This window comes from Anomaloglossus baeobatrachus, chromosome 4 (assembly GCF_048569485.1).
Source record: "Anomaloglossus baeobatrachus isolate aAnoBae1 chromosome 4, aAnoBae1.hap1, whole genome shotgun sequence".
NCBI lineage: Eukaryota > Metazoa > Chordata > Amphibia > Anura > Aromobatidae > Anomaloglossus > Anomaloglossus baeobatrachus.
Window position 1 is genome coordinate 676,537,628 of NC_134356.1, and position 20,010 is coordinate 676,557,637.

Sequence of the window (20,010 nt, forward strand, 5' to 3'; positions counted from 1 at the left end):
GATATTCTTATCTTGGTGCGCTGCTCAGGGAGTTTCTCCCTGGCCTTTTGCATTGCCTACTTTTCTTTCCTTCCTGCAATCCGGGTTGGAAAAAGGTTTGTCGCTCAGCTCCCTTAAAGGACAAGTCTCAGCGCTATCTGTATTTTTTCAGAAACGCCTAGCACGACTTACTCAGGTACGCACGTTCCTGCAAGGAGTTTGTCATATCGTCCCTCCTTACAAGCGGCCGTTAGAGCCCTGGGATCTGAACAAGGTTCTAATTGCTCTCCAGAAGCCGCCTTTCGAGCCTATGAAGGATGTTTCCCTTTCTCGTCTTTCACAGAAAGTGGCCTTTCTAGTAGCGGTCACGTCTCTTTGGAGAGTGTCCGAGCTAGCGGCGCTGTCATGCAAATCTCCCTTCCTGGTGTTTCACCAGGACAAGGTGGTTCTACGTCCGATTCCTGAGTTTCTCCCTAAGGTGGTATCCCCCTTTCATCTCAATCAGGATGTCACATTACCTTCCTTGTGTCCTCATCCAGTCCATCAATTTGAGAAAAGTTTGCATTTGTTGGATCTGGTCAGAGCACTCAGGATCTACATTTCCCGCACGGCGCCCTTTCGCCGCTCGGATGCACTCTTTGTCCTTGTCGCTGGTCAGCGTAAAGGGTCGCAAGCTTCCAAATCCACCCTGGCTCGGTGGATCAAGGAACCAATTCTTGAAACCTACCGTTCTGCGGGGCTTCCGGTTCCTTCAGGGCTGAAGGCCCATTCTACCAGAGCCGTGGGTGCGTCCTGGGCATTACGGCACCAGGCTACGGCTCAGCAGGTGTGCCAGGCGGCTACCTGGTCGAGTCTGCACACCTTTACCAAGCATTATCAGGTGCATACCTACGCTTCGGCGGACGCCAGCCTAGGTAGACAAGTCCTTCAGACGGCGGTTGCCCACCTGTAGGACAGGGCTGTTTGACGGCCCTATCACGAGGTATTCTTTTACCCACCCAGGGACTGCTTTTGGACGTCCCAATTGTCTGGGTCTCCCAATTAGGAGCGACAAAGAAGAAGGGAATTTTGTTTACTTACCGTAAATTCCTTTTCTTCTAGCTCCAATTGGGAGACCCAGCACCCGCCCTGTTTTCTTAGGGATTTTTGGTTTTTTCGGGTACACATGTTGTTCATGTTGAATGGTTTCAGTTCTCCGAGGTTTCTTCGGATTGAATTTGTCTTTAAACCTGTTATTGGCTTTCCTCCTTCTTGCTTTTGCACTGAAACTGAGGAGCCCGTGATCCCACGGGAGGGTGTATAGCCAGAAGGGGAGGGGCCTTACACTTTTAAGTGTAATACTTTGTGTGGCCTCCGGAGGCAGTAGCTATACACCCAATTGTCTGGGTCTCCCAATTGGAGCTAGAAGAAAAGGAATTTACGGTAAGTAACAAAATTCCCTTCTTTCTCACCGTGTGGCTTAGGCCAAACTCTAGAAATCGCAGCATGCTGTGATTTTTTTTTTTCTCAGTCTGATTTGAGCTGAGAGAAAAAAAAGCAGATGGGAGCTGCCTCATTGATTAACATTGGTTTGAGTGCAATGCGAGATTTTCTCGCATTGCACTTGTGACGCCGGCCTTATTAACAGAATTGGAGTGTGGAGAAGGCGGGCGAATAATAACCAGCATGGACTACAGGATTGGTCATGTATGTACAGTGAGTGTACCAGCAGAATAGTGAGTGCAGCTCTGGGGTATAATACAGGAGGTAACTCAGGATCAGTAATGTATGTACACAGTGACTGCACCAGCAGAATAGTGAGTGCAGCTCTGGAGTATAATACAGGAGGTAACTCAAGATCAGTAATGTAATGTATGTACACAGTGACTGCACCAGCAGAATAGTGAGTGCAGCTCTGGAGTATAATACAAGACATTATATTTATTCCATACAAATGTCAGATAAATCATCCATGATACCAATTGACCTTCCCCTCGTGGGGTATGTACATGGTAGTGCTGTAATATGACAACTTTGGGGAAGGCACAGTACAATATTCCCATATTCTAGTGCAAATGACAAATACTGAACAGCGATGTGACAGTCACGAAGAGCATATTTCTGCCTGCATCATGTCTTGACCTCCGATGTCGTCTCCTGCCTCGTCCCCTGGGATCCCACAGTCTGTATACATCATATATACAAGTATATACATAAACGTCCACTGATCCCGCTAGCCGAGCCGGACGCTGTAGGAGTCGCTCTGGGTGAGATATCTGACCCAAGTGTGGATCGGTGCCGGACGTTCACTCCGCAATCGGAGAAATCTGATCTGCAGCCCGGAGCAGGTGAGGGACGGGACCTCGAAGGAAAGGTTAAGAGGAGGAAGATCCAAGGCAGAGGGAAGGGAGGCGCATCCAGACACGTCCACCTGAGGACGGAAGAGAGTGTGAGGAAAGGCCGGAGACAAGCAAGAGATATGACAGGGCTTTTCTACTGTCTTCAGCTTTCTACATCTTGAGACCACTTTTACCTTGAAGAGTGCAGAAAGTTGGCTTCCTCCGCGGATCCTGGGAATATTCCAGGATAAGGACTGCGTGTTCAGCGTCAGTTCTGCGCTCTGATCCGGGCTGCTCAGATCCTGAGAGACACTGGGGAGCAAGAGTTTAGGGGGTGAAAAGGGCGTCTGTGTTTGCACGTGAAAACCCAACACTATCGGCTACGTGATAAACCGACCTGGAGACGCCCTTCGGCACCGGAATCTGGACACAGACATTAATGGCCTGGCTGCACGGAGGAGACAAATAAACGGGGGAGATCACTAGGTTACCCTGAAATAGAGTTCATACATCAAATCTACCACAGGAAACTGGGGAGACAAGTATGGCCAACATTGCCCCTGCCGGAGAAGTCTTCACCAAGTGTTCTCCTTAATATCCTCTACTGATAATAGCAAATTGCAGGTAAAAAATCCTCAACATCACTCACCTAATATAGGATCTATTTTTTATCTACTTACCTTTTTGGGCTTAAGTCACAGCGCAGTTTCACGTAGATCCGCAGGCGGCTGTAAGAGAAGGTGAGACGTCACTGCACACAGTACCGATAAGATACACGGAGCGCGGGGTTACCCCTCTTTTTTTTTTTTCTTTGTAGCTTTAGTCTATTAGTATATGTTTGCCCTTTGTGGGTGACCACTGTTGAGGGTAAGAATTGAGTAAACTGAAATACTTAAGCCATTTCATAGACTCAAATATATAGTTTAGTTGATGTAGCCCAACAAATATATTTATGAATGCTTTTGTTTCTTACTAACACATCTAATATATAAAGGTGTGTGTGTGTGTGTGTGTGTGTGTGTGTGTCCGGGATTGGCATCTGCACCGTTGCAGCTACAGCCACAAAATTTTGCACACTCACACGTCTGGACCCCGAGAGCGTCATAGGCTATGTTTGAGGGGAAATTTTAACCCCGCGCTTTACAGTTATTCGCCAAACAACCTGCCTCCATTAAAGCGAATGGAGCTGGGAGTCACAGTGCAGCCAGAATTTCAAAAGAATGCGCAGCCACGCCCTTATATGGAATGTTGGCGTGTCACAATGCAGCCAGGGAAGGAGGCAGACACAGACAGGGTAAGAAACAGACAGGGTAAGGGACAGACAAAGAGACATACTGACAGGGAAAGAGACAGACATGGAAAGAGACAGACATGGAAAGAGACAGACAGGGAAAGAGACAGACAGGGAAAGAGACAGACAGGGAAAGAGACAGACAGGGAAAGAGACAGACAGGGAAAGAGACAGACAGGGAAAGAGACAGACAGGGAAAGATTGAGACAGATGGAGACCGAGACAGACAGGGAAAGATAGAGAGAGAGACAGAGAGATATATACAGAGGGGGAGACAGACAGAGAATGGGAGAGAAACAGAGAGACCGTTACTATCCCGGGCGTTAATATATTCTATTTATACATTCTATCCCGGGAATGTTAATACATTCTATTTTGTTAACAACAATTAACCTGGGCGAAGCCGGGTAGTACAGCTAGTACAGTATATATGTATATTCAGTGATTTTCCTTAATACAATATGTAAGCACATGTAATTCAAAGATGGCTCCTGCGTTGTTGACAACACCTAAGGTGATAAGGAGATTGAAAACACCCAAAGTTTGGAACAACCAATCCAGTAGAGACTATGCAAGTTGCTACACACCCTGAGCCCGATCTGCGATATTTGATTGGACTATATATTTTGTCTACACCCTTTTCTTATCAAGAACTATACATTTCTTTTTCGCTCCATTGGGAGACCCAGACAATTGGGGTGTATAGCTTCTGCCTCCGGAGGCCACACAAAGTATTACACTTAAAAGTGTAAAGCCCCTCCCCTTCTGCCTATACACCCCCCGTGCATCACGGGCTCCTCAGTTTTTATGCTTTGTGCGAAGGAGGCTGACATCCACGCATAGCTCCACATCTTAGTCAGCAGCAGCTGCTGACTATGTCGGATGGAAGAAAAGAGGGCCCATAACAGGGCCCCCAGCATGCTCCCTTCACACCCCACTCTTTGTCGGCGGTGTTGTTAAGGTTGAGGTACCCATTGCGGGTACAGAGGCTGGAGCCCACATGCTGTTTTCCTTCCCCATCCCTTAATGGGCTCTGGGTGAAGTGGGATCCTAATCGGTCTCCAGGCACATGAGACCGTGCTCCCTCCGCAGCCCCTGGGGAATCTGCTGACAGGAGCCGAGTATCGACAGGGACAAGGCCCTGCTACTGTGAGGTACTCTGTGTCCCCGTGGGGACCGCGCATAGAGCGCTGATGCCACACACACTGCAGCACTGCTGGGTGTGTTAGTGCGCCGGGGACTACCGCGCCGGCCGCGCTGTGAGGTACTCTGTGTCCCCGTGGGAACCGCGCATGGAGCGCTGGTGGCCATATACACTTCAGCACTGCTGGGTGTGTTTGTGCGCCGGGGACTACCGCGCCGACCGCGCTTATATGCCGGCCGCGCTTATTACTTTAGTCCCCGGCTTTTGCGGCCTAGTATCGCATATTCCCGCCCCCAGGCCTGACAGTCAGGGGAAGGGCGGGACGCTGCACAGGACGTTAGTGCTGAGGGTTGGAGCATACTTTGTATCCTCCTCCCCCCTCATACAGCACACTGGGGCTCCAGATTCCCGCACTTTCTAGGGCACGCCCACGGCCCCCTCCTCTCCACAGAACGCCGGCAGCCATTCCTGTCAGCACTTCTAACGCTGGAGAGGAGAGACAACAGGCTCTGGGAGGCCCATGCAGGGATTCTGGTGACCACACAACCGGTTTGAGCGGTCGGTAAGCAGCACCTGAGGTGCTGGCCCCACTGAGTGCAGAAGTGTACATATATATATATATATATGCTATACATTTACACTGTACTGTCGCACTGTTGATTTTTGGCTATATACCCTCCTGGATTATACTCAGAGGAGACAACAGCATGTCGTCTGCAAATAGCAAGGGTGCCAAAGCACAGGCTTACTTTGCAACCTGTACCTCATGTGCGGCTATACTACCGGCAGGTTCCACGGACCCTCATTGTGTGCAATGCTCGGCCCCTGTGGCACTTACTCAGCCGGAGCCTCTGCTACTGGTGGCCCAGGTGAAACCACCTGCTACCACTGTCCAGGTGACAGGGACGGAGTTTGCAGTATTTGCTGACAAACTGTCTGAGAGTATGGATAAATGGTCTGCTAGGATACTAGAAGCCTAACAGTCCAGACCGGTGACTAAGGTCCCGGGCACGGTTCAATCATTGACTCCAGGCCCCCCTCAATTGGAGCTGCAAAGTGCTCCTGGGGTGACCCATGGGTCCCAGGGTGAGGTCTCTGACATGGACCGCAGTCCCAGGCCGCCTAAGCGGGCTCGCTGGGAAATTCACTCGACTTCATCACACTATTCAGGGTCTCAGCAGGAGGACTCTCCGGATGATGAAGCGGAGGTAGCAGATCAGGATTCTGATCCTGAGACCGCGCTCAACCTGGATACACCTGATGGTGACGCCATAGTGAATGACCTTATAGCAACCATCAATCAGGTGTTGGATATTTCTCCACCAGCTCCTACAATTGAGGAGTCAGCTTCTCAGCAGGAGAAATTCCGTTTCAGGTCTCCCAAGCGTACTTTGAGTATGTTTCTGGATCACTCTGACTTCAGAGAGGCAGTCCAGAAACACCGAGCTTGTCCAGATAAGCGTTTTTCCAAGCGCCTTAAGGATACACGTTATCCCTTCCCCCCTGACGTTGTCAAGGGCTGGGCTCAGTGTCCTAAGGTGGATCCTCCTGTCTCCAGACTGGCGGCTAGATCCATAGTTGCAGTGGAAGATGGGGCTTCACTCAAAGATGCCACTGACAGACAGATGGAACTATGGTTGAAATCCATCTATGAAGCTATCGGCGCGTCTTTTGCTCCAGCATTCGCAGCCGTATGGGCACTCCAAGCTATCTCAGCTTGTCATGCGCAGATTAATGCAGTCACACGTTCATCTGCCCCGCAAGTGGTGTCCTTAACCTCTCAGGCGTCGGCGTTTGCGTCCTACGCCATTAACGCTGTCCTGGACTCTACGAGCCGTACGGCGGTAGCATCCGCCAATTCGGTGGCAGTCCGCAGGGCCATGTGGCTACGTGAATGGAAGGCAGACTCTGCTTCCAAAAAGTTCCTGACCGGGTTGCCATTTTCTGGCGACCGCCTGTTTGGTGAGAGATTGGATGAAATCATTAAACAATCCAAGGGAAAGGATTCATCCTTACCCCAGTCCAAACCAAACAGACCTCAACCACGGAAGGTACAATCCAGGTTTCGGTCCTTTCGGCCCGCGGGCAGGTCTCAGTTCGCCTCGTCCAAAAGGCCTCAAAAGGATCAGAGGAACTCCGATTCATGGCGGTCCAAGTCACGTCCTAAAAAGACCGCCGGAGGAACCGCTCCCAAGGCGGCCTCCTCACTCCGCATCCTCGGTCGGTGGCAGGCTTTCCCGCTTTTGCGACGCCTGGCTGCCAAAGGTAAAAGACCGATGGGTGAGAGACATTCTATCCCACGGTTACAGGATAGAGCTCAGCTCTCGTCCTCCGACTCGATTTTTCAGAACATCTCCGCCCCCCGAGAGAGCCGATGCTCTTCTTCAGGCGGTGTGCACTCTGAAGGCGGAAGGGGTGGTGATCCCTGTGCTTCCTCAGCAACAGAGTCACGGTTTTTACTCCAACTTGTTTGTGGTACCGAAAAAGGACGGATCCTTCCGTCCTGTTCTGGACCTAAAACTGCTCAACAAACACGTAAAAACCAGGCGGTTCCGGATGGAATCGCTCCGCTCCGTCATCGCCTCAATGTCCCAAGGAGATTTCCTAGCATCAATCGACATCAAAGATGCTTATCTCCACGTACCAATTGCACCAGAGCATCAGCGCTTCCTGCGTTTCGCCATAGGAGACGAACATCTTCAGTTCGTGGCACTGCCTTTCGGCCTGGCGACAGCCCCACGGGTCTTCACCAAGGTCATGGCAGCAGTGGTAGCAGTCCTACACTCTCAGGGACACTCGGTGATCCCTTACTTAGACGATCTGCTTGTCAAGGCACCCACTCAAGTGGCATGCCAACACAGCCTGAACATTGCTCTGGAGACTCTCCAGAGTTTCGGGTGGATCATCAATTTTCCAAAGTCAAATCTGACACCGGCCCAATCTCTGACATATCTTGGCATGGAGTTTCATACTCTTCCAGCGATAGTGAAGCTTCCGCTGGACAAACAGCGTTCACTACAGACAGGGGTGCGATCTCTCCTTCAAGGCCAGTCACATCCCCTGAGGCGCCTCATGCACTTCCTAGGGAAGATGGTAGCAGCAATGGAGGCAGTTCCTTTTGCGCAGTTTCATCTGCGTCCTCTTCAATGGGACATTCTCCGAAAATGGGACAGGAAGTCGACGTCCCTCGACAGGAACGTCTCCCTTTCACGGGCAGCCAAGGCTTCCCTTCAGTGGTGGCTTCTCCCCACTTCTCTGTCGGGGGGGGAAATCCTTCCTTCCCCCATCATGGGCTGTAATCACGACGGACGCGAGCCTGTCAGGGTGGGGAGCGGTTTTTCTCCACCACAGGGCTCAGGGAACCTGGACTCCGACAGAGTCCTCCCTTCAGATCAATGTTCTGGAGATAAGGGCAGTGTATCTTGCCCTAAAGGCGTTCCAGCCGTGGCTGGAAGGCCAGCAGATCCGAATTCAGTCGGACAACTCCACAGCGGTGGCATACATCAACCACCAAGGGGGAACACGCAGTCGGCAAGCCTCCCAGGAAGTCCGGCGGATTCTTATGTGGGTGGAAGCCACGGCCTCCACCATATCCGCAGTTCACATCCCGGGCGTAGAAAACTGGGAAGCAGACTTTCTCAGCCGCCAGGGCATGGACGCAGGGGAATGGTCCCTTCACCCGGACGTGTTTCAGGAGATCTGTTGCCGCTGGGGGATGCCGGACGTCGACCTAATGGCGTCACGGCACAACAACAAGGTCCCAACATTCATGGCACGGTCTCAAGATCACAGAGCTCTGGCGGCAGACGCCTTAGTTCAGGATTGGTCGCAGTTTCAGCTCCCTTATGTGTTTCCTCCTCTGGCACTGTTGCCCAGAGTGTTACGCAAGATCAGGTCCGACTGTCGCCGCGCCATCCTCGTCGCTCCAGACTGGCCAAGGAGGTCGTGGTACCCAGATCTGTGGCATCTCACGGTGGGTCAACCGTGGCCACTACCAGACCGACCAGACTTGCTGTCTCAAGGGCCGTTTTTCCATCTGAATTCTGCGGCCCTCAACCTGACTGTGTGGCCATTGAGTCCTGGATCCTAGCGTCTTCAGGGTTATCTCAAGAGGTCATTGCCACTATGAGACAGGCTAGGAAACCAACGTCCGCCAAGATCTACCACAGGACGTGGAGGATATTCCTATCTTGGTGCTCTGATCAGGGTTTTTCTCCCTGGCCATTTGCCTTGCCCACTTTTCTTTCCTTCCTTCAATCAGGATTGGAAAAAGGGTTGTCGCTCGGCTCTCTTAAGGGACAAGTCTCAGCGCTCTCTGTGTTTTTTCAGAAGCGCCTGGCCAGACTTCCACAGGTACGCACGTTCCTGCAGGGGGTTTGTCACATAGTCCCTCCTTACAAGCGGCCGTTAGAACCCTGGGATCTGAACAGGGTACTGATGGCTCTTCAGAAACCACCTTTCGAGCCAATGAAGGATATTTCTCTTTCACGCCTTTCACAGAAAGTGGTTTTCCTAGTAGCAGTCACATCACTTCGGAGAGTGTCTGAGCTAGCAGCGCTGTCATGCAAAGCCCCTTTCCTGGTGTTTCACCAGGACAAGGTGGTTCTGCGTCCGGTCCCGGAATTTCTCCCTAAGGTGGTATCCCCCTTTCATCTCAATCAGGATATCTCCTTACCCTCTTTTTGTCCTCATCCAGTTCACCAGTGTGAAAAGGATCTGCACTTGTTAGATCTGGTGAGAGCACTCAGACTCTACATTTCTCGTACGGCGCCCCTGCGCCGTTCGGATGCACTCTTTGTCCTTGTCGCTGGCCAGCGTAAAGGGTCACAGGCTTCGAAATCAACCCTGGCTCGGTGGATCAAGGAACCAATTCTCGAAGCTTATCGATCTTCTGGGCTTCCGGTTCCCTCTGGGCTGAAAGCCCATTCTACCAGAGCCGTGGGTGCGTCCTGGGCTTTGCGGCACCAGGCTACGGCTCAGCAGGTGTGTCAGGCGGCTACCTGGTCGAGCCTGCACACTTTCACGAAACACTATCAGGTGCATACCTATGCTTCGGCGGATGCCAGCCTAGGTAGGCAAGTCCTTCAGGCGGCGGTTGCCCACCTGAAGGAAAGGGCCGTGGTACGGCTCTATTACGAGGTATTATTTTACCCACCCAGGGACTGCTTTTGGACGTCCCAATTGTCTGGGTCTCCCAATGGAGCGAAAAAGAAGAAGGGAATTTTGTTTACTTACCGTAAATTCCTTTTCTTCTAGCTCCAATTGGGAGACCCAGCACCCGCCCGTTCCCTTCGGGCTGTTGTTCTTTGTGTACACATGTTGTTCATGTTGAATGGTTTCAGTTCTCCAAAATTCCTTCGGATTGAATTTACTTTAAACCAATTTATAACTTTTACTCCTTCTTGCTTTTGCACCAAAACTGAGGAGCCCGTGATGCACGGGGGGTGTATAGGCAGAAGGGGAGGGGCTTTACACTTTTAAGTGTAATACTTTGTGTGGCCTCCGGAGGCAGAAGCTATACACCCCAATTGTCTGGGTCTCCCAATTGGAGCTAGAAGAAAAGGAATTTACGGTAAGTAAACAAAATTCCCTTCTTTCTGAACAATAAACTTAGACGGAATCTCTGGCGTCTGTCATGAGAGAATGTCATAACTGACTCGTAGTCCGTTATTTTATTCTCAAAGTGCACACAAGACAATATAATCTGAACACGGCAGTCAGACCTTAAGAGACCCATTGTAGTCTCACCTCAACACCACCATTGTACTGCACCCAGATGTAGCACTGACACTAGATTTTCCTCTGAACACTTTCCAACATGAGACGTACGGATACCTGGAGCCCAGACAAGGGAGGTGTTCACAGCGGCATTTACCATAAGTAGCTGTACCTCCCCAAAAAAGGGATCAAAAGATCATATCCACCCCAAAAAGGTATAAATAAAGGAGAGAAAGAAATGTAAATAGGTCTTGAAAGGTTTATGATAATTCCTCCCATTTTTCCTTACCTGCTGCCAGGATCTCTCTCCACGCTGGGGAACAAGTAGAAGGGCAGGCTGGTGCAGAGGCTGTCCGAGACCTGGTACTGCATCACTGTGAGCTGAAAACACCGGGATGTAAATACCCAGGAAAAACAAAAACCGCGCCCATAGAAAAGGACGAGCGCGGTACTAGAGTTCAGCTACAATATCAGGTACAACGCATAGAATGCTGCGTAACTGTTGGACGAGTGCGGACATAATGTAACCTCTCCAAGTTTCTCTGGTGTATAAGGCTATGTGCGCACTGAGCGTTTTTCAGGTGCGTTTTTTGGGCTCAAAACTGCATGACTTTGCTTCCCCAGGAAAGTATGACTTTTCATTTTTGCTGTCCGCACACTTTTTTTTAGCTGCATTTTTGAGCTAAAAAAAAAAAAAAAATGGACATGTCAATTGTTTTTGCCATTTGGGTTTTGTACTGCAAAGCTGAGTTTTTGACCCAAGTTCTGCCACAAAAATGCTGCAGTTTGAACTGCATAGTGTGGTTTAGAAAACCAAATTCCCATAGACTTTGCTTGAAAAGCAGAACACATCCATTTTGGCAATAAACGCTGCAGTTGAAAAAGCAGGTAAAAAGCAAAGTGCGTTCTTACCCTTACAGTTATTCACCAAAAAAACCTGCCTCCATTAAAGCGAATGGAGCTGGGAGCCACAGTGCAACTAGAACTTCAGAAGAATGCGCAGCCACGCCCTTATATGGAATGTTGGCGTGTCACAATGCAGCCAGGGAAAGAGACAGACACAGACAGGGTAAGAAACAGACACAAAGAGACAGACAAAGAGACAGACTGACAGGGAGAGGGAAAGAGAGACACAGGTTAAGAGACAGACAAAGACAGGTAAAGAGACAGACACAGGGAAAGACACAGAGGGAAAGAGACAGGAAAAGTGACAGATATAGATAGACAGGGAAAGAGACAGACAGACAGGGAAAGAGAGAGAGACAAAGATATATACAGAGGGGGAGACAGACATAATTACATTTCTATCTATTTGTTTTGTGGTGTTTGTGTGCAGAATACATTTTTGTTAATACATTCTATTTTGTTAACAGCAGTTATTAACCCGGGCGAAGCCGGGGAGTACAGCTAGTATATAAATATTTATAGAAGTCTTTATATGGGATGTGATATTTGTGTGTAAGTGCAGTGAAAGGAGACAGTGTCTCTCCCACATACAGGTCTCCGATCATTGTGATCCCCAGGGGTCTCCAGGTGTGGATCTGGAGGTCCGGGATACACTGCTCCAGTGTCTCCACAGGGGCGCTAGAGAGCACCACCTTTTATAGAGCTCAGCTTATTAGTCTGTACACCCCGCACCCCCCGAGCAGCGTCCACAGTCAGGGAGACACGCAGCCTTCTATTGGGGTTGGTCAGGGCGCATTAGTAAAAGAAAGATGCTACATCTAGAGTTCCGATCAAGTGTTTTTCGATCGCTATCCAGTGCTATCGTCATTATTATTCCACATAAAGCGTATCTGCTCGAGTATGGTTGCTCTGTAGTATCTGACCACTGAGGGGCATCCCAGACCTCCTTTTCTTCGGCGCTCCATTGGGAGACCCAGACGATTGGGTGTATAGCTACTGCCTCCGGAGGCCACACAAAGCATTACACTAAAAAGTGTAAGGCCCCTCCCCTTCTGGCTATACACCCCCCGTGGGAACACGGGATGCTCAGTTTTCAAGCTTTGTGCGAAGGAGGTCAGACATCCATGCAATAGCTCCACTGTTTAGTCAGCAGTAGCTGCTGACTATGTCGGATGGAAGAAAAGTGGGCCCATATGGGGCCCCCAGCATGCTCCCTTCTCACCCCACTTGCGGTTTGTAAGGTTGAGGTACCTATTGCTGGTACGGAGGCTGGAGCCCACATGCTGCTTTCCTTCCCCATCCCCCTGATGGGGCTCTGGGTGAAGTGGGATCTTACCGGTCTCCAGGCACTGAGACCGGGCTCCATCCACAGACCCAGAGAACCTGCTGGATTTGGAGCTGAGTATCCTCAGGGACAGGGCCCTGCGACATTAAGGTACTCTGTGTCCCCGGGCAAGCGCGCACACACACACCAGCATTGCTGGGAGTGCTAGTGCGCCGGGGACAACAGCGCAGAGCGCTTGTGCTATTATTCACTGCAGCTTTGCTGAGTGAATTTATGTATTGGGAACGGCCGCGCCGGCCGCTGCTGGGTGTGTTACACTGTGGCGCGGCTAGGACTTGTGGTGCGCCGGGGACTTCCGCGCCGGCCGTGCACATAGGACGGCCGCGCTTATTACTCGAGTCCCCGGCTTTGCGGCCTAGTTTTCCTTTCGTTCCCGCCCCCAGCCCTGCCAGTCAGGGAAGGGGCGGGACGCTGTACAGTAAGTCAGCGCAGGGAGCTGGAGTCTGCTTTGCATTCTCCAGCCCCCTTCACTAGACTCAGTGGGACGCCGGGTTCCCGCTCTTGTCTCGGGCACGCCCTCGGCCCGCCCCTCTTCTCTGGACGCCGGCAGCCATTCCGGCACGCAGAGCGGGAAAACGGAGACAAGCGCTGAGCTAGCAGTCACAGGAGGCGCCAACACCTGCTTTTGTGCGGGCGGTAAGCGGCAGCTGCAGCTGACCCACTAATGCCGAAGTGTCCTGCTGTATTTTTTGTAAAGTCGCTATTCAGGATGCAGGCCTAGAAACAGCAGCTAAAAGGCAGCGGTGCTAAAGCACAGACTATACATGGCACTGTAATGGCTATTCTTGGCTGTCTACCCGCTTAGATGGCTAGCCAGCGGCAGCAAACAGCAAGGGTGCTAAGGCACAAGCTTTCAATGCTGCTTGAAGTGCATGTGCTGCAGTGTTTATTTTCATGTTTGTATGCTATACATTCACTGTATGTCGCTATTCTTGGCTAATGCTCCTGGATAACTTGACAACAGCAGCAGAAAAGCAATGGTGCCAAGGCACAAGCTTTCAATGCTGCTTGGATTGCATGTGCTGCAGTGTTTATTTTCATGCTTGTATGCTATACATTCACTGTATGTAGCTATTCTTCGCTAATGCTCCTGAATAACTAGACAACACCAGCAGAAAAGCAAAGGTGCCAAGGCACAAGCTTTCTAGGCTGCTTGTACTACATGGGCTGAAGTGTTTATTTGTACTTCATGCTTGTATGCATTCACTGTAAGGTCGCTATTCTGAGCTAATGCTCCTAGATGGCTAGACAACAACAGCAAAAAAGCAGGGGTGCCAAGGCACAGGCTTTCTATGCTGCTTGTACTGCATGTGATACGGTTCCAGGGCCCCCAGTATGTGCAATTGCTCAACCGGGGTCTCCGCTACAGGTAGCCAAAAGACCACCTGTGATCCCTGTCCATGGACAGGGATGGAGTTGCAGTTTTCCGCTGCTATATTGTCTGTGATTATGACTAATATCTTACAGACTTTGCAGTCCAGATAGACCTTGGCCAAGGTTGATTCAATGCCCCTGGCCACCCTGATTGGGAATAAATCAGGGTTCCAGGGGGGTCCCATGCATCCCAGGGTGCAGGCTCTGACATGGACGTCAGTCCCAGACGGCCTAAGCGAGCTCCATGGGAATGGCCCTCGACTTCATCACTGGTCAGGGTCACCACAGGAGTACTCTCTGTATCATGAGGCACACGTAGCTGTTCAAGACTCTGATCTTGAGACCGCTCTCAATCCGGATGCACCGGATGGTGACGCTATAGTGAATAATCTTATAGCGTCCATCAATGGAAAGTTGGGTATTTCCCCCTCAACTCCTCCAGGGGAGGGGTCAGCTTCACAGCAGGATAAATCCCTCTTTCAGTATCTCAAGTGTATATTGAGTATTTTTCTGGTCACTCTGACTCCAGAGAAGCAGTCCAGAATCTCCACGCTTATCCCGATAACAGTTTCTCCAACCGTATTTAGGATACGCGGTGTCTCTTCCCCCCTGACGTGGTCAAGCGCTAGACCCAGTGTCCAAAGGTGGATCCCCCAATCTCCAGGCTTGCGGCTAGATCTATAGTTGCAGTGGAAGATGGGACTTCACTTAAACATGCCATTGACAGACAGATAGACCTCTCGTTGCACTCTGTCTATGAAGCTATCGGCGGGTCGGTTGCTCCGGCATTCGCAGCCATAGAGGCACTCCAAGCTATTTCAGCTGGTATTGCGCAGGGGGACGCTGTCACATGTACATCTTGGCCGCAGTAGCGTCCTTAACCTCGCAATGTCGGCATTGCGACTCAAGCCGTTAATTCTGTCCTGGACGCTACGAGCCGTACGTCAGTGGCGTCCGCCAACTCCGTGTTTTTACGCAGAGCCTAGTGGTTAAGAGATTGGAGCAGATGCTGATTCCAAAAAGTGCTTAACCAGGTTGCCGTTATCTGGTGACAGACTGTTTAGTGAGTGGTTGGAAGTAATCATTCAACTGTACAAGGGTACGGATTCTTCCTTACCCCGGCCCACATCAAACAAAACCCAACAGGAGAAGGGACAGTCGAGGTTTCGGTCCTCCCCAGGCTCGGGCAGGTCCCAGTGGTCCTCGTCCAAAGGGACGCAAATGGCTCAGAGGGGCGCAGATTCCTGGCGGGCTCAATCACGCCCGGGGAAAGCAGCCGGAGAAACTGCTATCAAGGCGGTTTCCTCATGACCTTCAGCCCTCTCACCCCGCGTCCCCGATCGGTCGCAGACTCCCCCGCTTTAGCGACACTTACCTGCCACAGGTCAAAGGCCGGTGGATGAGAGACAGTTGTCCCAAAACTTCCTCACCGGCGAGCCGAGGCTCTTCTGAAGGCAGAAAGAGTAGTAATCCCTGTTCCTCCTCAGGAACAAGATACGCTTTTTACTCCGATCTGGTCGTAGTGCCAACATAAGACGGCTCTTTCCGTTCCGTTATGGACCTTAAACGGCTCAACTAGCACGTGAAAACCAGGCGGTTCCGGATGGAATCCCTCCGCTCCGTCATGGCCTCAATGTCTCAAAGAGATTTCCTAGCATCAATTGACATCAGGATGCTTATCTCAACGTGCCGATTGCTCCAGGACACCGGCGTTTGCTACCATTCGTTTTTGAAGACGAGCATCTTCAGTTCGTAGCCCTACCCTTCGGTCTGGCGACAGCACCACGGGTTTTCACCAACTTCATGGCAGCAGTGTGAGCAGTCCCGCACTCTCAGGGTCACTCTGTGATCCCTTATTTAGACGATCTACTTGTCAAGGCACTCTCTTAAGAAGCATGCCAACACAGCCTGAACATGGCGCTGGAGACTTTCCAGAGTTTCGGGTGGGTCTTCAACTTTCAAAGTTAAACCCAATCGCTGGCATATCTTGGCAGGGAGTTTTCACACTCTCTCAGCGATAGTGAAGCGTCCGCTGGACAAACAGCGTTCACTACAGACGGGGGTGCAGTCTCTCGTTCAAGAAGACGCCTCATCCAGAGGCAGTCCCTTTCACGCAGTTTCATCTACGTCCACTTCAATGGAACATTCTTCACTAATGGGAGGAGAAGTCGACGTCCCTACACAGGAACGTCCCTCTTTCTCAGACGATCAAGAACTCTCTTCAGACGAGTCCACTCTTCAGATCAATTGTCTGGAGCTCTGGGCAGTGTATATTGCTCTACAAGCCTTCCTGCAGTGGCTGTAAGGCAAACACATCCGAATTCGGTCGGACAATCCACAGCGGTGGCATAGGAGGGGCCTTACACATCAACCACCAAGGCGGACTACGCAGTCGGCGAGTCTTCCAGGAAGTTCGCCGGATTCTGCTGTGGGTGGCAGAGCATACACCATATCCGCAGTTACCAGGGCGTGGACGCAGCAGAATGGTCTCTGCACCCGGACGGATGTCAAGAATCGGCACATTAGCAAGGTCCCGATTTTCATTGCGATCAAAGGGCTCTGGCGACAGGCATCTCACGGTCGGTCAACCGTGGGCACTACCAGACCGGCCAGACTTACTGTCCCAAGGGCCGTTTTTTCCATCTGAATTCTACGGCCCTGAACCTACTGTGTGACCATTGAGTCCTGGATCCTAGTGTCCTCAGGATTATCCCAAGGGGTCGTTGCCACTATGAGTCAGGCTAGGAAGCCCACGTCTGCTAAGATCTACCACGGACGTGGAAGATTTTCTTATACTGGTGCTCGGTACAAGGAGTGTCCCCCGGGCCATTGGCATTGCCTACTCTTCTTTCCTTCCTGCAATCTCGGTTGGAAAAGAGCTTGTCGCTCGGCTCCCTTAAAGGGCAAGGCTCCGCGCTATTGGTGTTTTTTTCAGAAGCGTCTAGCACGACTTCCTCAGGTACGCACGTTCCTGCAGGGGGTTTGTCATATCGTCCCCCCGTACAAGCGGCCGTTAGATCCATGGGATCTGAACACTCTTTGTCCTTGTCGCTGGTAAGCGCAAAGGGTCGCAGGCTTCCAAATCCACCCTGGCTCGATAGATCAAAGAACCAATTCTTGAAGCCTACCGTTCTGCTAGGCTTCCGGTTCCATCGGGGCTGAACGCCCACTCAACCAGAGCCGTGGGTGCGTCCTGGGCATTACGTTACCAGGCTACGGCTCAACAGATGTACCAGGCAGGTACCTGGTAGAGTCTGCACACTTTCACCATACATTATCAGGTGCATGCCTACGCTTCGGCGAACGCCGGCCTAGGTAGAGGAGTCCTGCAGACGGCAGTTGCCTCCCCGTAGGGGAGGGCTGTCTTTGCAGCTCTAACATGAGGTATTTCTTTACCCACCCAGGGACTGCTTTTGGACGTCCCAATCGTCTGGGTCTCCCAATGGAGCGCCGAAGAAGAAGGGAATTTTGTTACTTACCGTAAATTCCTTTTCTTCTAGCTCCTATTGGGAGACCCAGCACCCGCCCTGTTGTCCTTCGGGATTTTTGTTTTTTTCGGGTACACATGTTGTTCATGTTGAACGGTTTTCAGTTCTCCGATGTTACTCGGAGTGAATTTGTTTAAACCAGTTATTGGCTTTCCTCCTTCTTGCTTTAGCACTAAAACTGAGCATCCCGTGTTCCCACGGGGGGTGTATAGCCAGAAGGGGAGGGGCCTTACACTTTTTAGTGTAATGCTTTGTGTGGCCTCCGGAGGCAGTAGCTATACACCCAATCGTCTGGGTCTCCCAATAGGAGCTAGAAGAAAAGGAATTTACGGTAAGTAACAAAATTCCCTTCTTTTGATGGGGATATATAAAATGTCTGCTCTGACTCTGTTGTTTCTCTTGCCAGATATACTTCATTATAATGGATTGTATACAATTCCTTGAGCATTTTCATGTGGAATGCAATGGGAAGATTGTGGAATAAATATAATACTTGGGGGAGGATGAACATCTTAAGGGCTGCGATTCTTCCTAGCCAGGACAGGTCGTGTTGTTGTCAAGGGAGGAATTTGGGTTGAAGACTGCTAATGGAGTCCTCATTTGAGATATCCAGAGACGGTGCTGTATTTATATATATATATATATATATATATATATGTATATATATATATATATATATATATATATATAAACACAGACATGCTCTCTCTGAGTCAGCATCAGCAACTGAGCTCATTATAGAAAGAAACTTAATTGTTACAGAAGGCACCTTCGGCCTTGAAAATGATACACAGAGTTTATGGGAGTGTCACTCCCCTATTTCTCCCAGCATATGGTACAATACATCTGTTCATTAAAACATTCTTTCTGTGTGGACACTACTGATAAGAGTTTGTAGCTTCACATTTTGGCTTCATTCTTTGGTTAACCCCTTCATGACTATACAACTTTGAATTCTACTATGGGTCTATGCGATGGCTACATAGACAGACAGATAATTTTGTATCTACATCTACATTTTGATTATTTATATACACAGATATTCTTATTACGTTTAAACAAACATACTACAGCTCAGGTGACCTCCACATTGTCTCATGCGCAGCAGATCTGCTTTCAGGTTTTTTCTTAGAGCCACATAATTTAGTGAGAGCATTTTATCTGAGGAGGGGGCTAGATGGATTCCCAGGTACATTATACTGTCATTGACCCACTTGAAGGGATATTTAGTTTTCTTCGGCGCTCCATTGGGAGACCCAGACGATTGGGTGTATAGCTACTGCCTCCGGAGGCCACACAAAGCATTACACTAAAAAGTGTAAGGCCCCTCCCCTTCTGGCTATACACCCCCCGTGGGAACACGGGATGCTCAGTTTTCAAGCTTTGTGCGAAGGAGGTCAGACATCCACGCATAGCTCCACTGTTTAGTCAGCAGCAGCTGCTGACTATGTCGGATGGAAGAAAAGAGGGCCCATACTAGGGCCCCCAGCATGCTCCCTTCTCACCCCACTTTGTGTCGGCGGTGTTTGTTAAGGTTGAGGTACCCATTGCGGGTACGGAGGCTGGAGCCCACATGCTGCTTTCCTTCCCCATCCCACTGAAGGGCTCTGGGGAAGTGGGATCTTAACGGCCTCCAGACTCTGAGGCCGGGCTCCATCCACAGACCCGGAGATCCTGCTGGATACGGAGCTGAGTGCCGTCAGGGACATGGCCCTGCAACATTCAGGTACTCTGTGTCCCCGTACAGACAGGCACAGACACACGCCAGTGTTGCTGGGTGTTCTAGTGCGCCGGGGACACTAGCGCTGTGCGCATGGGTCTTAGTCACTACAGCTTTGCTGAGTGACTTTTCTGTGTTGGGAACTACCGCGCCGACCGCCCCTGGAGCGGCGGCGCAGTTGAGACTTGTAGTGCGCCGGGGACTCGCGCTGACCGCGCTTTTACGGCGGCAGCGCTCATAAATCTAGTCCCCGGCTTTTGCGGCCTAGCTCCGCTTCGTTCCCGCCCCCAACCCTGTCAATCACGGAAGGGGAGAGACGCTGTACAATAGTCAGCGCCGAGGGCTGGAGTCTTATTTACATACTCCAGCCCTCTCACTGGGCACAGTGGGACGCCAGTTTCCCGCTTTTTGTCTGCAGCACGCCCACGGCCCGCCCCTCTTCACAGGACGCTGGCAGCCATTCCTGCATGCAGTCTGAGCTGGAGAACGGACATAGCCCTGGGAGACCCAGACAAGGGATTCTGGCGACCACACACCCGCTGTTTAGCGGGCGGTAAGTAGCACAAAAGTGCTGACCCCACTAGTGCCACAGTGTTATTTAGTGTACTTTTTGTCTGTACCTATATATTGCACTGTACGGTCGCTTCTTGGCTTATACCCTATTGCTCTGAGGAGACAACAGCATGTCATCCGCAAAAAGCAAGGGTGCCAAGGCACAGGCTTTATA

At 50.8% G+C, this 20,010-nt stretch overlaps 1 protein-coding gene across 2 annotated transcripts in view; it reads right to left on the bottom strand.

Moving 5' to 3' along the window:
* Positions 1-1,879: 1,879 nt before the first annotated feature.
* The window catches only part of AP4M1 (adaptor related protein complex 4 subunit mu 1), a 78,718-nt gene continuing 60,587 nt past the window's right edge, over positions 1,880-20,010 (bottom strand). For both annotated transcript variants that reach the window (XM_075346687.1, XM_075346686.1), the window contains exons 12-16: positions 10,740-10,831; positions 2,978-3,025; positions 2,695-2,745; positions 2,492-2,609; positions 1,880-2,389 (exon numbers count right to left, since the gene is read on the bottom strand). In XM_075346687.1, the coding sequence (XP_075202802.1) occupies positions 2,192-2,389; positions 2,492-2,609; positions 2,695-2,745; positions 2,978-3,025; positions 10,740-10,831 (507 nt within the window). In that variant the 3' untranslated portion in view covers positions 1,880-2,191. The remainder of the gene's footprint in view (positions 2,390-2,491; positions 2,610-2,694; positions 2,746-2,977; positions 3,026-10,739; positions 10,832-20,010) is intronic.